General features: G+C 36.5%; 2 protein-coding genes across 4 annotated transcripts; one reads left to right on the top strand and one right to left on the bottom strand.

The window, feature by feature from the left end:
* Positions 1-109: 109 nt before the first annotated feature.
* LOC111470999 (transcription factor bHLH113) lies at positions 110-1679 on the top strand. 2 transcript variants are annotated; one of them, XM_023116671.1, is made up of 4 exons: positions 110-970; positions 1046-1108; positions 1205-1306; positions 1390-1679. In XM_023116671.1, the coding sequence occupies exons 1-4, from the start codon at positions 254-256 to the stop codon at positions 1528-1530; spliced, it is 1023 nt and encodes a 340-aa protein (XP_022972439.1). In that variant the 5' UTR covers positions 110-253; the 3' UTR covers positions 1531-1679. The 2 variants fall into 2 exon arrangements, with proteins under 2 accessions (XP_022972439.1, XP_022972440.1); XM_023116672.1 differs by having other exon boundaries at positions 1205-1333.
* Positions 1680-2963: 1284 nt separating this feature from the next.
* Positions 2964-15624, bottom strand: LOC111471029 (DNA repair protein REV1). 2 transcript variants are annotated; one of them, XM_023116708.1, is made up of 24 exons: positions 15387-15624; positions 14921-15065; positions 14522-14637; positions 14348-14424; positions 13397-14034; positions 12980-13123; positions 12695-12827; positions 12512-12600; positions 12334-12384; positions 12052-12255; positions 11400-11519; positions 9768-9860; positions 9167-9226; positions 8991-9077; positions 8772-8855; positions 8557-8629; positions 8217-8285; positions 7174-7272; positions 5630-5920; positions 5477-5532; positions 4689-5266; positions 4412-4472; positions 3623-3659; positions 2964-3432 (listed from the first exon to the last, which is right to left on the bottom strand). In XM_023116708.1, exons 1-24 carry the CDS (start codon positions 15590-15592, stop codon positions 3428-3430), a joined length of 3516 nt encoding a protein of 1171 aa, XP_022972476.1. In that variant the 5' UTR covers positions 15593-15624; the 3' UTR covers positions 2964-3427. The 2 variants fall into 2 exon arrangements, with proteins under 2 accessions (XP_022972476.1, XP_022972477.1); XM_023116709.1 differs by having other exon boundaries at positions 2964-3417.
* Positions 15625-15734: the final 110 nt, after the last annotated feature.

Here is a 15734-nt window from a genome sequence, read left to right as displayed (position 1 = left end):
CTTAACCATCATGTGCTCGAGATCGCTCTCACTCGAACATGGTCTCAGTTCATTCATTCACACACTGCCACGTCCTATACCCACTAATTCCCTCCGTCTCGTACATCAAACCAAATCATCAAACAAAGAGACTCACATACACACACAATTAAATCATAAGTAGAAACAAAAGAACCAAATTAAAAAGAAACTCAAAAGCGAGTGTTCTTCCCCACGAGCCTCATATAAAAAACAGAGTACCGTGGCAGTGGCAATGGCAATGGCAATGGCTTCCTCTGCCTCCACTTCGGACATCGAAATCCACAGCCATCTCGGGTCCAAAACATTTGACCAAAACGCTCCAAAAACCAAAATCTCGGAACTTTCCAAGCCCTCCACACACTCCATTTCTAACCAAAACCACAATAATCCCCTGCTTCTCACTCGCACACAAACAGAGACAGAGACAGAGACAAAAAACAAAAAAAAAAAACATAAAAAGCTTCCGTTTTTTTCTCCCACTGATGTTCTTCACACTTTTAAAAACACCAGAAGCTCGATTTCACCCTGTTTTTATCTGGGGCTCTGTTTTCTTTCCAACACATTAATGGCGGAAAATCAATCCTCTGGTCGGGACCCAAAAACAGCAGCAGCTACCACTTTTTCTCAGCTTCTATTCTCCGCAGATCATGATGAATATGATGAGATCGATGTTGATAAACATCATCATGTTCATCACCAAATCTTTGAGTACTCTGTTTCTTCATCATTCGCCATTGAAAACCCCCCCAAGATGCTCTGTTTCGGCACCAAACAAGAGCAAGAACATCCCCAGCTGGGGCTTAGATCAGCCCACGCATGCAGCGATTCCGTAAAGAGAAAAAATGGATCAAACCCAGAAACAACCGCCATTAAACCAGCTCCACTGTCGAACCAGAAAGCTTCAAAAAAGACCAAACCTGAAGCTCCCTGTTCTGCCGGACATGCAAAGGTCAGTCAGTTCTTGCCATGTTCTTGTTTTTTCTCTGTTTTTATGAAATGGGTTTTGTTTATTTGGTGATATTAGAGGAAGGAGAAGCTGGGAGAAAGAATCACAGCGCTACAACAATTGGTTTCGCCGTTCGGCAAGGTTGCAGAAAAAAAAAAGAGTATCTACTTTCATTTCATTTTTTCCATTTTCAAGGACTTGATATCAATTTTTGAATGTTGATGGCTTCAAAAACAGACAGACACAGCATCAGTTCTTCACGAGGCAATGGGTTACATCAAATTTTTACACGAACAAATTCAAGTCTTGTACAGTCCTTACCTGGACAAGAATCAGCTGGTAAGCACTCTGTTTCAAAAAACAGAGGTTTCTTTCTGTTCTTCGTTGATTTTAAACCATTTCTTCGCTTTGTCTCGCTGAAGGGAAGAGGAAATGGGGAAACAGAGGGGGAGATGAAAGGGAGAGGGCTGTGTTTGATTCCGGTGGAGTGCAGCTTGCATTTGGCGAACTGTACGGTGGCGGACTTTTGGTCGCCGGCCATGGCTATGGGGAGGAAGCTCTGAGAAGGAAGGAGGGTTTTGGAGTTTGATGTGTACATAGTTTTGGTGTTTTTTTGAGTTAAATGAATCAGAAACAGAGCAGAAGAAGCTGTAAATCGACAGTTCTTTTTTTTGATGGGAAAGAAATAGATGTGAAAAGATGTTCTTTTTTTTTGTTCTTTTCCTGTTTTTAGGGGTTTGAGTTGTTGGACTTGTTTATTTTGATGATTGTTTTGGAGTAGAGAGATGAGTGGCACTTTTGATTCGTGGGTTTTGTTTGCTTGAAAAGTTTCTTATTAAACCGCCATTTTAGTGTCACAATGGTGCGACACTTACTTTCTAACGACAAGTGAGCTAAGCCAATTCGTTATTGTGTCGTCTACGGCCAAACGACGTATGCTCGAGCCTCTGACTTCAGTTTTAAGAGAAGGTTTTGGAAAACAAAGGCAGAGAGAGATTTTCGAAAGAGATATTTTTGAAAGAGACATTATATAAGCGAGCAAGAAAGAAATAACAACGGCTCACAGTATAAACCTCGGGTAGGGAGAAGTTGACAACTAGTCGTATCTCCTATAGTACATTCTGAATCATTTCATGTTTGACAGACATAGACATGATATTTCTGAAACATCATACTCCCTAGAAATACAAAAATAAAATACTAGAATATGAAAAGACATAAAAGATTTGGCTTGTCATGAGCATGTGGTCATGGGCAAGTATTGTCCTCTTTGGGCTTTCCCTCGAGGCTTTAAAACGTGTCTGGTAAGAGAAGGTTTCCACGTCTTTATTTGTTATCCTCCCCAATCAATGTGGGACTCTCACATTAGTTGCTAAATTTTAGGTCGTGCAAGAAGAATACAACACAACTTAAGTTAAATTACAGTCTAGACTCATTCGAAAGTACATAGCAAATGTTTAGACAATGTGAAAAGAAAAAAGAAATGGTATTGTACTCAAATAGAAAATATACAAATTATTAGGATTAGACTAGAATGAAATTTGACCAATAAATAACTAACTAGAAATGGTTAGTTGTTTGTGTTACAGTTTTAGGGTTGACCAAGTCAAGCCCGATCAGAGTTAGGTTAAAACATCACTCTCAACCCTTTTGATAAATGATTTTAATGCACAACAACTAACCTTGTGAGAACCCATGTTTGTTCGTTTTGACTAAAATTTGCTTTGAAAGAATGATGATAAAATAATAATAATAATAATCTGCCACCATTTCTGTCATTTATTTTAATTTTCGTTTGTTGGAAATAATTTATTTCATAATAAAAATATAATATAATATTCAACATCATTTACAAAAAAAATAAATTAAAATTTGATATTTAACACGTGTATCATCTCCTCTTTCATTCCTCATTCTAACACGGTTTTCCATCTTGTTGGACCTGGGATATATCTCCACATCCGTTAGAATCGCACAATAACGCGCACACTCGATCTAGATGAACGCAAAGAGGGAATTTCGACTGACAAAAGGAAACAAACTGTATGTCCAGAGAACGAGAAAATTGAGGAAGAAGCTCATCTAAGAAAGTCACAATACTCTATGGGCCAGACACTCGGGGGTGATTTTGTTTACCGCCATTAGACTGACCACCCAACATTTATATTTCCCAAATTTCTGGACCTTACACCAATGAAAAAGTTAAGTGGAAGGTACCATATTTGGCAGCAATAGTTCTTCTCAAAGTGCCACTTTTTCAGCTTGGAAGCGCCATATCCACTTTGCTAGAAGGGCTTGAGATTGTTGTGTTTTAATCTACAAATACCCAGACCACCTTGTTTTCATTTAGTGAGATGGGAACCGCCTGGGCCTGTCTTTACTACCATGCCAAAGGAAATTTCTGAAGAAGCAGATACTTTGTTCTCCACAGCTTAACTTCATCACCTATCCTATGAACATTTAACCTATACTTCATACAATTGTAAGAACAAGTAAGACTTCAATCCATTCAAGTCATAGGATTTAGATAAAGCAAAAATAGTTTCTTGATGATTCAATTTGAAGTATATTGTTAACGACAGACATTACTTGTTTAAAGATTGTTAAATGATGAAAGTTGTAATATGCGTCACTGAATTATTGAAAGCATCTTACCCTTCAAACTTCCGCCGTAGAATTCATTGACCGCTCCCTGATGATTTGAAGTGCAATGAGAATGAGTCCAGAAAAAAATTAACAACTTCAATAGAGAAACAAAGATGTTATAGCTACATAATTTAGCCTGTTAAATTATGTATGAAAGAATCTTTTGTGTTAATGCCTGGTCACTAATTATAATTTTGTTTGCTAGTGAGTGTCTTGTGTGCGGATCTAGTAAAACTCTAAAAGGCCTTGATTCACTTCCACTTGCCCACAAATGCAGAATGAGAATCACCTAATCTACATGTTGGTTAACCATACATCTCTACTCATTCATTTTCAAGCACGATACCAAAAACTAAAAAGGGGCACTATTGACATGAAAAACCATTGATTTAAAACTGAAAAATCGTTGTGTGATTGATGTCTTGATTCATTCTGGGAGTTCTCTCCCCTTCATTCGAGTTCCGTCGTTCTTTGTCCAAAAGGGAACGACAGAGGTTATGACTATCCTTTCTTTATTGGGGAACTTTGAACTTAGACGGGATAAGAGAACTGTATATTTGGAGCCCTAGTCCCTGAGGGTTCTTCCCATAGATCTTGCTTCCATTCGGAAGGTGAAGCTCTATGTCTGGTAGGTTATCTATGGAAGAATCAATACTTTGGATAAACACCCTTTTCTCTAGGGTGTTTCCTTTTGTGAGCTTGTTTTTTTGTATGTTCTTTCATTTTTTTCTCAATGAAAATTGGCTTTTTATCAAAAAAAAGAAACAAAGATCTCAATTAGCATTTTAAGGCAATAACCTGAAGGTAAGGATTGATAATGTTGAAGACTTCCAGAAAAACCTGGGATTTCATCGCTAACCTGAGACAAAAACAAAGGATAACACAATGAAGACTAGAACTGATGTAATTCCAACATTATATCAGCATGGTCATGTCTAAAATTCCAGAAAAGAAGAATAAAAAGGGTGGATGATAAATATCATAAAACCAGATAGCAACGCAAGACCACTTGAAACAGAGGCACAAAATTTCAAGCCTGCATCACCAGGTCATCTCAACAAACATACAAAATTACCTCTTAAGAAGACGAAAACAAGCATAGGTCTCCTCGATGTCCAACTCTATCTTTAACTTAAAGTACTGCTTAAGAAGTTCACATAAACCATAAATAGCACCATCCCAACCATCAGATTCCGGAACTGGAGGATGCCAAGATTTAGATAAAGTCCTCAGCAAAATCCCATACAGATTTTTGGGTGACCCCGATTCTGTATACGTCTCTGCAAGAAATTGTAATATCAAGCAATTACTGGCTTTAAACTTATCAACCCATAGAGGAGGGTTCCCAGACCAAAGACCATTCTCCGTGAAAGAGTCTATTGAGCCAGACGTACTGGCAGTGGCATCACAAGATTCGTGATGAATTTTTACTGAATGTTCTAGAGAAAGCTCTTTTCCCCTGTGTGCTGGGAGTTGCTTAAGTATGTCATCCCTCAGTGGTTCAGGTAGCTCTTGTAATACTGACGGATCTACTTGACTTAGAGATGAAGGTAGTAAATCAATTCTATGAGATCCAGAGGCAGGTATAGGAGTCACCACATTGCACAATCCTTCCCCAGAAATCTGTGCAGGTGGGGAACGTTCAACAATGTGCTGCACAGGACCAAAAACAACAAAAAGCACATAAGTACATGAATGAATTGAAGGGTGTTTCTCTCACCCCAGTAAACTGTTCATTCAGATTAAAAAAAGAGTGAAACAACAAAAAAATAGGCATAATCAACTTGTAGCATAATTGTTAAATACTGAATGATAGCACACGAAAAATATGAGATATATTCCAAAGTGTCCATTAAATAATACCTTATTTTCCAACTGTGTTTTGTTTTCTTGGACATCTGATATAGTAAGTCTATCACCTTCATTTGATTGACAGTAGAAAAGGGAGAAAAAAAAATCAGCAACTTTATCAGTTACAAAAACCGAACAATAAGCTACTCCATAGATAAATTTCACCTTCTCCTGGTCCTAGAGACGAAACCCTTAAAGAAGACGAGAAAGCTTCACTTTTATATCTGCTTTTAGCTAGGAGATCATCTAGTTTTCCACCATAGATTTCATTTAACTCTGAAAAGAGTTCAGGAGGTAGGCTCCCTATAACTCCAATATCCAGATTGCACAGAGGTGGAGCAGTAACAGGGTTCAAAGATTCACAGTGGAGCTGGTTATTCTCCATCTGAATCAGATGGCTTGTAGGATCAGCAGATAACTGAACTAAAGCTCCAGAGTCACACTGTTTCTCACTATCTGTAAAGATTATTATAACAAAGTAAGAATGAAGCTTCACCTTTAAAACAATTTAAAGAGTCGTATGCAAAAGATCAGTATAGGGATAGTGGTCATAAATGCTTAGGAAAAGGTGTCGTTCCTTTTCCGAAGATTTGAAATGAATGACGAGGTTAAATGTGGCTCCTAATTTAACTAGAATACATAAACGAACGAAGTATGACAAGTAATAAACACGTGAGAACTAAGGTACACAGATTATATGCGTCACATGAGCACACATCCATACATGGAACCCTGTAGGGACACTTCTAGAGCAAGTAAAGAAGACAAAATAGAAAAGCCTAGGAATGATGCTAGGAATCTTGTTGTGAGGCATCAGCATTTCCATATTTGCATGTTATTTTCTGATCTCAATTCCTAGTTCTTACATGCAAATATAGAAATACTGATGCCTCACAACAAGATTTCTAGGATCATTCCTAGGGTTGAACTGCTCACGAGGTAAGCAAGTACTAATCCTTATGACTAGAAGAGCTATGCTAATTATCACGGTCATGCTTGTCTAAGACGGGGTGCCTATAGCCGCATGTCAAATGTCTCGGTCATGCTTGTCCAGGACGTGTTGCCCATAACCGCATGCCCGTTCCAAACTCCTTTTACTTGCTTTCATGCTAGATAGGCCTTTACTATTATTTGTGTCAATACGGGAGTGTATGACCGGTCACCCAAACTATGTTTACACCTACCAGGGCTAAAATATCCCAAAAATGTACTATAGGGGGATGTGACTAGTTGTCAAATCTTCCTACCTAGGTTATATGCTATCAAAGCCGTTGTTGTTGCCTACTTCCTTTTAGTTTATAACATTGGTTTCTTTATCGCTCACGTTTTCTAAAACATTTCTCTCAAACGTGACCTGAGACTCAAGCATACGCCAATATTGTTTGCAAAGTCCAAATTTCACATGGTTGACTTGTTCATTCATGGATTAGAACAAGTGCCGCACAATCGCTATCCTACTGCCACACAAGTGCGATTGTGACCCTAACCACCACCTATCTCATGGAATCAGATAGTATTACTATCACTAACATATCAATATGTCACAGGAGGAAAAAGAAAAGAAAAATACAGCTGTTGAGCTAGCATGATTCCCGCCAATCATTGCTTCAACTTAAAAGAGTCGATTCAGTGGAAAAGAACAGAAGTACATCAATCCTAAAAGTAAAAAAGAGAAGAAATAAAGACCATTGGAAAATGAACTCCCGTACCTATATTAGCCCTTTCCTTTACCAAAGGACCAGTACTATTTTCCACATTTGTCGTTCCAGACGAATGAAGCCATGCGTCCAAAGAATTTCTTTTCATCCCTTCAGAAGAAAACACACTCACATGAAACCAATTTTTCCACCAAAAAAAAAAAAGTGCCAAAAGGTAACGGCCCAAAAATAATCCACCTATTATTTAATTAAATGTATACATAAAAATTTGGCAAAGAATTCCTTATTTTCTTTTGCAAATTGCAAGCATTTGTTTAATTACTTCTCTTTTAAATATGAAATGGATACTTCTTTCAAAATTCGAGTGGATCATATATTAGATTCTAGGAAGATATATAATTAGATATCAGTAGCCCCTCACTGCCTATCTAGAAATTACAGCTTAGTGAAGGAGTGTCGGAATGAAGATGTTAATAAATGGATCGCAGCTTTCAAAGCGATTTCATGTTGATCTAATAAATGGGTGTGTAGAAAACTTTCCTATACTACTTGGAGCATTTTGCAGTATTTTCTTATTCAGCAAGTTATCAATATTCAATAAAATTTTGAATTCACTTTCCTGGTTTCAGGAACATCGTTTATTCAAACAAAGCAACCAAGCATTATCCTCCACTGTACATTTCAATAAGGCTTTGACTAAAAGGAAAGGGTTGATGATGAATTTCCTGTGTTGAACTCTTTGGACTGCGTCAAAGATTTTCCCCAAAAATTTCTGAAAGATCTTCTCGGTTACTACAGTAACACATCCATTATAGATCTCGATAAAGTTGACTATTTATGAGGGAAGTAACATGATCTTGTGTCTCAACGTGAAGGATTATTATTCCTTTTCCTAACAAAACCAATGTCCACCACTGAGGGATCACTCCCCAAAAGCACCCTTTTTCAATATTCTTCGTTAAAATAGTTTCTGATTTGCTCACTGAAATTGTTTTCATCCATCGAGGTCCCCTCTAGTTCTCTTCATTATTCATACATATTTTCATTTCCACAGAAGCAACATCAATAGTATCTGAAAATCATAACGAACTTACCTTGCTTAGAGATATCCACATTTTGAAGCTTCGAAACTTGTAAACCAATACCACGAATTTCTTTGACATCTACATGACAAAATAGGATAACATAGAGATTCATAAAGAAAATAATATGTATTTAACTCAATTAAAAAAGGCACATCTTTCAGTCCAGAAGGTAAGGAAAACTAGAAAGTATTTAAAATATATGGGGAAAGAAGCCAACGGTATTACTTTTATGCCAACTTAATGTTAGAAATGTTGCTGAAACAATATAATATATTAATGACACTGTGGTTCAGGATGGCAAGCAGAAATGTTACTATTAACTGAAAAATCATAATTACGCCTAGTTTACCTATGACAAAAAACCCAAAAAGCTGCTTTGCAATCCTCTGAAGAATTTCCAGGTCATCAGTGGCATCAGGAACCTAGTACAATAAAAAACTTAAAACTTTAGAAGCCAAAGTTCACATAATTAATAAACAAGCATTATACAATAGCATGAACATGGTGATAGAACCTAATCCATTCATGAAAAGGGAATGGGAGGTATTTGTCAGACAACTATACCGTCAACGAGTGGCTCAGGTTTTCACAATCTCCACAGCCCATATACTTTGTCGGTTCATCGGCATCTTTCCTTCGTTTTTTTATCTAAATCAATACATCACATAAAAGAATTGCTAATAGCACTTTCTCATAAATGGAGAAGGAAAAATCTCATCCATATCTTGAAGGAACAATAACTCAATAATATTTCTTACTGAATACAAAAGAAAGAGAATCTACCTTGAGGGTAAAGGTGCGTCCCTGCACTCCACATCCATGCAATCGTAATGAAACCTCCTTACAAAGGTTCGAGAGAAAGCATTGACACTGTAATAGCTAAAGTATTAGTTATTAATTCGTTCATATGTATTTCTTCGTCTAAAATGTGTAAACACGCAACCCTTTACGTTACCCACATCTTTAAAGTCCTTGAACCGAACACCCCAATTCACTTCAGCTCCTATGGATTTGCTTTCCTGAACCATAAGCAGGGTAAACATGAAAAATATGAAATTATGAGACAATGTAAGAAAGTCTAGACAGCAAAACTAGGCCACAGTTCGGAGATAATCTTATTTGGAAAATATAAAGGTGGTAGTGAGACAAAATAATGCATCTTTATCATGATTTATGTCAAAAGGACTTTGTCAAAGTTTACAATAGTTCAGGAAGCAACATTAATGGGCACATATAGAAGCCCTAAACCAATAGTAAAATGACACCAAAAGACTAATAAAATCCTATTTATATAGACATATTATAATGTCTTTATCATTTTACAACGCAAATCACAATGATAGTTTGCGTTGTCTACCCTAGAGTGAAGATTTTGAATGGTTTTAGTATATTCAGTACAGTATAATCGAATGCAGGAATATATTTATTATTGTATTTAAACAAAGAAAACAAAACAAAAGAGCTAAAAGAAAACAAAACAAAATAAATTCGAATTCACATCAGCAAAACAACACTTGGAAGTTAAAGAAAAATTATGTGGTTATTTTGTTTCTGTCAAACCTGGATCAACCCAACTGCACGATTGTCCACCCCCCGACTATAATTCCATAGCATCTCCCCTGTTTTCAATCCAAAGTCTTTCTGAAGAGAATCCTGGACATGTCGAGAGTAAATTAAGTAAACGTTCTAAATAACTTAGTTTGAGAAACAAACTCAGCAAAATAACTTAGTCGTAGCATAGCCACAACTAAACTCTCTAGAATGTAAATGGACCTCTACATGCAACCCTACATCAATCTCCACCCACCAGCAAATCCATTACGGAGACACTACTGAGGAGTAACTGCTAATCAGTACAACAATAATAGAAAAAAGTTCCAGGAGAGAATTAATACAATTTTTTAGCATTAGCTCACGCCAGGCCACAATTAAACAAGACAGGGAAAGACAACAATTCCTACCCCTCTGCCATGCTGGACAACATATGCATGTCAAAGTAGGAGCGCCTAAATACACAAGTCTTCTAGAGAAGATAAAAACAAGTGCCAGAATTGACGCCCTACATCCTAACATTAACAGAAAACGATAGTAATAACATACAAACAAATGGTATGCAATACTAAATCAGTTATCTTCTACGTATAAAATATTTTCAAAATCATCACATTAAATTAAAGACATTACCTCTTTTTATAACAATTTTCATCAATACATTTACGCAACTATCACATTCCAAGTCCACTTCTCTCCCAAGCCTATATGTTGGAAGGGATCAACTACAAATCACATCATGAAATAATCCTCTCATCTTTGTCACACCAACTACTCTTTGTTGCATCCTCAACAATCCTCCCCTCCAATAAAGATCTATCCAGCCTCTCTTCAACAATATTTCTATCAGAGTAGAGTGTTTGTTTGGTAATACACTAAAATGAATCACATAGATTTATAAATAGATTACAGTTAACATGAGACGCATTGATTTATATTTATATCCAATCAGTTTCCACACATCCAAACTAAACTCACAAAACAAACCACCTAACCCTACAATATGTGGACATGTGGTTGACAAGAAATTTGTAGGATTTTAATATCCCCACATGGAGTTTGAATTCATTCCCTCTAAGTTCTTTCACTTTTTCCCTAGTCTCAATAACCTTTAGGCCAACCCATGGTAGTTACCACAAACCACATTGTTGAGACAACTATTTTTTATTTGACATACAAGATTTTTTTCACGATCCTCTATGACTACATCTCTGACACTCATCACTCTTTTGTATGGCACTTGATAATTCCATCAATAGGGTTAAGTCCAAAGTTTCCACTAGTTAGGACAGCGAAGCATCTCGATATTTCTATAATGGTATGAGGTTTATTCATTTTGGGCCTATGCCCGCATAATTACTTTTGGATTCTACATCAAAAGCATTATACTTATGTAGTTGTTGCCTTTACTGAGTCTTTTACCACTTTTAGTCAATGTCAGATTATGTTTTTTTAAAAAAAATAGGAAACGTAATAGAAAGGAGTATGTGTATGACACATGTTTACAGGTTTAATGGCACATCATCTTGAAAATTGCAACTAACTCAAAAAAAATATTAGATATGTCTAGAATTAAAGAAAGCTAAATTCCTTGACATTAATGTAAGCCTCGAGTAACCAAACAAACAAGTCATGAGCCACCTTGGATATCATACGCAGCTGACCACAAGTAAATACACTTCTTTTCTTCAACTTCTCCTCCAAGGCACGCCCTATTCCGGGAAGATCCTTAATGGGAAGCGGATCTAAATAATCATCACCCTAGAAAAACGAAAGGGAATGAGTAAAAAGAACAACTTATATACATTCTTCTCGACAATAAAAGGAAGTATAACTTGAATAATATACAAAAGAAATAGATTTTCTTTGTTCTGTTCCTCTGTTATATTTTGTTTCCTTTCTCTGCTAGTTGTGGGAGATTCTTTTTTGTATTTTGTTCTTCGTTGAGTCTCTATATTGGTTCTTTTAATATTACGTTTTGTTTTCACTCCCTTGTAGAGTATGTGTTTTTGAGCATCAGTCTCTTTCATTTTCTCAAAGTTTCATCCCTTGATATTAAAAATAAAAAAACAAACAATATCTGAGATAACTATACCAAGAAAAAATTGAAAAGAACAATCCCTTTACCTTCAAGATTGCACATAAAGATAGTGAAGTGATTCATAAGACAAAAATACATGACACAACATTCTAGACATCAAAATGAATAATCCAACAAGAATTGAATCATAGTGTTGTAAGGAATGACGGATTGATCAAATAAAGGTTTATTGCAAGAATTCCTAGCACCTACCTTCTCCGAAGGAATGTAACACTGACCATCAGGTTTTGCAGTTCTGGTAGCAAGGCGAGCCATTAACATATTTGTAGATATTCCAGCACTTGCAGTACATCCAGTTGTATCAAAAATTTCTTTTCTTATTTTTGAAGCCAAAACCTCAGGATCTACCTTGTCTGTGCCTGAGATATCCAAAAATGCTTCATCACAACTTACAGCCTGCATTTGACATGCATTGGGACGTTAACAAAGCAAATCACATTGAATTGCAAACAAGAAATGCTATCTGAAACAGACCTGCACTTTCTCACAGTGCTTATGCAATATGTCGTAGAACTGATCGGCTACCTGCATATTTCCACAGATGCCAAAAAAACCGTTGTATGTGAAAGATGTCAGAAGTAGAATATGATTTTCATCTTCCATAAGCAAACTGATTGACAAATCCCAACCCAGTGGATGGCCAATCACTTACCTCCTCATAGGACTTGAAGTCATATGGAAAAATAACAAGTTGGGGACAAAGAGCTTTCGCATCTCTAACAAACATTCCCGCTCTGACTCCTTGATAAACATGGGTAAAGAGAGAATCAATTGATACTATAGAAAAGCCTTAGATTTGAGTTATAGATTATATATAGAGAACTAGAAGACCAACCATAACCTCGAGCTGGGTAGTTTGCAGATGATATTTCTGCAGTTCCTTTCGGATTATCGGAGTGGCACACAGCTACAGGTTTATCCTTAAATTGTGGACTGTTTCGAATAACCACTGAGACAAAAAAACAGTCCTGAGGCAGCAGCATACTGGTATTAGTATACTTCAAAATGAATTAACGAAAATATAATGATGAATAAAAAATAACTCCCCAGTTCAATCAAGTAATTCTTGGTAAAGAGCAAAAATACAGATATTGAAGGACCAATATTGCTAAAAAATTACCATGTCAACGTGGATAATAGTGGCAGACTGATAATGGGAAGAACCACTGATATGAGAAGTTACGGAATTGGACCCACTAGCTGATCGTGGAAAACGCTTATAGTAACGATTTCTCCAAGTTCCAATGAAATGCAGCCTAGACTTCTGCAGATTGAAAAAGGAAATTTAGTCTATGAAATGGGAAAAGTGAAAAGTTAAAATCAAACTGTAATGAAACAATATAAATACTAGAAACAAGGCCTATAGTTTTTCTACTCCATCTGATTTTTCACTAAGGCACCTGGTTGGACCTAGTTCAACAGCCCTCTATTGATACATGTTGAGATTTAGAAGACATGGATGAAAGTATAGTAGGTAAGACAAACACTATCAAATAAGACACTCTGCAGGAAAAAACCTCTGCATAACCTAAAGTACCTTGAAATAACTTTCCACAAAATCTGCCTTCCCAAAATTTGAATGCCGCAGCTTAGAAGACCCAGCCACCAAAGAACTTGATGATCCATCGCTATGATAATTATTGGTGCTATCATTGTGAGTTGACTTAGACAAACCATGCAAACTAGATATATTTTCTTCACTGCTCTGACCCGCATCAACAATTCCTGGTTCTTCATCTGCATAATTACATTTTTCATTGCTTGGCTCTTTCTTTACTTCTACATCAGCATTCTTTCGAGGAAGCATCTCAAAACTTTCACAGATTTGTGGTACATATTCAATAGATTCATCTACATCAGATATACTTGTATCCTTTAATTCGCCAGCCTTTAAATCATCACTTGGCTTCTCATTCAGTTCAGTATCTGCATTATCTTGAAGATTCATTTCAGAGTCGGAATGCATCTCTACTCTAGATTCTATCAATTCATTCACTTCAGACCGTGAATCCTTTAAATTCACAGCCACCAGGGACATTGAATCCTCTGTTCCATATTTATTTTCAGTAGTCATGCACATTTTGCGTTTCTCCAACATCGGACCTTTTTTCATAGAAAAGAATGCTGATAATCTTGGTTGATTACTTACAAGCTGATCAAGTTGGTAAGGAACCCCTAGAAACAGACAAATGATATCCATATCAGCTAACAGGCGCAAAAATTAGTCTGCATTTCTCTTTAAGACCTTTTCGGTTATTGGGACAAAGTTATACAGAAAAAATGTGATCCATTTCAGCTGTCGGGTGGAAAGATTAATTTGCATCTCTATTTGAGACCCTTTTGTTTTTTTTTTTCGGGACAAATGAAATAGCTTTGATGTTGTTCAAGTGCCAACAACCTGGTATTAAATACTTTCTAATGTATTCCTGAAGCATTTATTCACTAATTAAATTTACGTATCACAAATAAAAGCAATGCAATAACTTACAACTTAATAGCTTATTAGAAGCAACAGAATCCAAGATCCATGTGGGTTTTACAACTGGAAGTCCACGGCTGAAGGACCTGAATTATAACCAAAAAGAGTTTTATCTTAATTCTTCACCAAAACAAGACTACTATAATTTTTTTTTTTTTACAATGAAGACATCACGAACCAAACCTGAGATTCTTTACTTTACTATCCGGTAAATTGCTGCAAATTATATGAGAAACACTACGTCTTGAAAAATAATTCTCAAATCTGCCACCATACTTCAACATATAACCCCGCAATTCCTGAATTTAACTTGTTGTCAGTAACAATTGCCCACAAAACGCTCAACAAGATTATCATGCTAATTGAAAATAATAATAGATAAGGACAGGCCTAAAAAGGTTATAACTTGTAAAGTCTAAAGTTTTCTACATAACTTTCACGAGCATTCCTTCTCAAAGGAAAGATTTAAAAATTGCTAAAAAAACTGAAAAAAACAAGTGTAAAATTGTAAATTGAAACTCATACTTCTTGGTAGTTTTACTTTACATTCACGGCTCAACTTAAAATTATTAGATAGACTACCTGACTTGAAGGAATCGTGAAACCGTCGACAAATATAGAAACGCCCTGAAATATTTGATTTGCGGAGTTCGTACCACTATGTGAAGCACTTGAAGCGTCAACGTTAAACTGATTGTGCAGTTTTCTGTTCTTTTCTACCATATAGCTGTGTTCAGAAAAAAGATCTTGAGGGAGAAAATTTGATAAAGACACTATATAAGTTTTAATCACGTCATACCAAAAAATCCTCAACAACAGTTAAGAAGCTAAGCGAATTCAATTATAATCCGATAGAGCATCAATTTGATAACGGCCCTCCAACACTCCAAAATTCACTTAAAAATTCATGTAGAACATCCGTTACAAGATATATGATTCAACTAACCAAACTTGCTTCCAAGTAAAGTGCAAAGGTGAAATTCAAATTACCGCCATCTCCCAATCTAACAATTCGAACATGTGAAAGCAAAGAGAGGAAAAAAAAAACCTTCCGAAATCTGGAAAGGGCGATTTGCGAGAGGAGCGAGAGGAAGAACTGGAATTGGCTCCCCATGCGACGCCTAGGGTTTTCTGGTCGATCCGTTTCTTCTTGTTGGCACCGCTACTGGAAGGGCTCGACGGAGAAGAATTGTCGAGAATTCGCTTGGATCTCTGGGCGGAGGAATTAGCCGAGCGAGACGAACCAGAATTCATCGCTCCTGTGGAAGCAAAGAGTGCCGCGGAAGGAAACGTAGAGTAGCGTTTAAAATGAGGCGGCAAATTGAACGTCGATATTTATATGACACGTGGAAATACAAAACAAGATAATTGGAAAAATTACTTTTTTTTTTAAGTA

The sequence above is a fragment of the Cucurbita maxima genome, unplaced genomic scaffold (assembly GCF_002738345.1).
Source record: "Cucurbita maxima cultivar Rimu unplaced genomic scaffold, Cmax_1.0 Cma_Scf00048, whole genome shotgun sequence".
Taxonomy (NCBI): Eukaryota; Viridiplantae; Streptophyta; class Magnoliopsida; order Cucurbitales; family Cucurbitaceae; genus Cucurbita; species Cucurbita maxima.
Note: the sequence above shows the minus strand (reverse complement) of the source record. Positions and strands in the feature narration are given on the sequence as shown.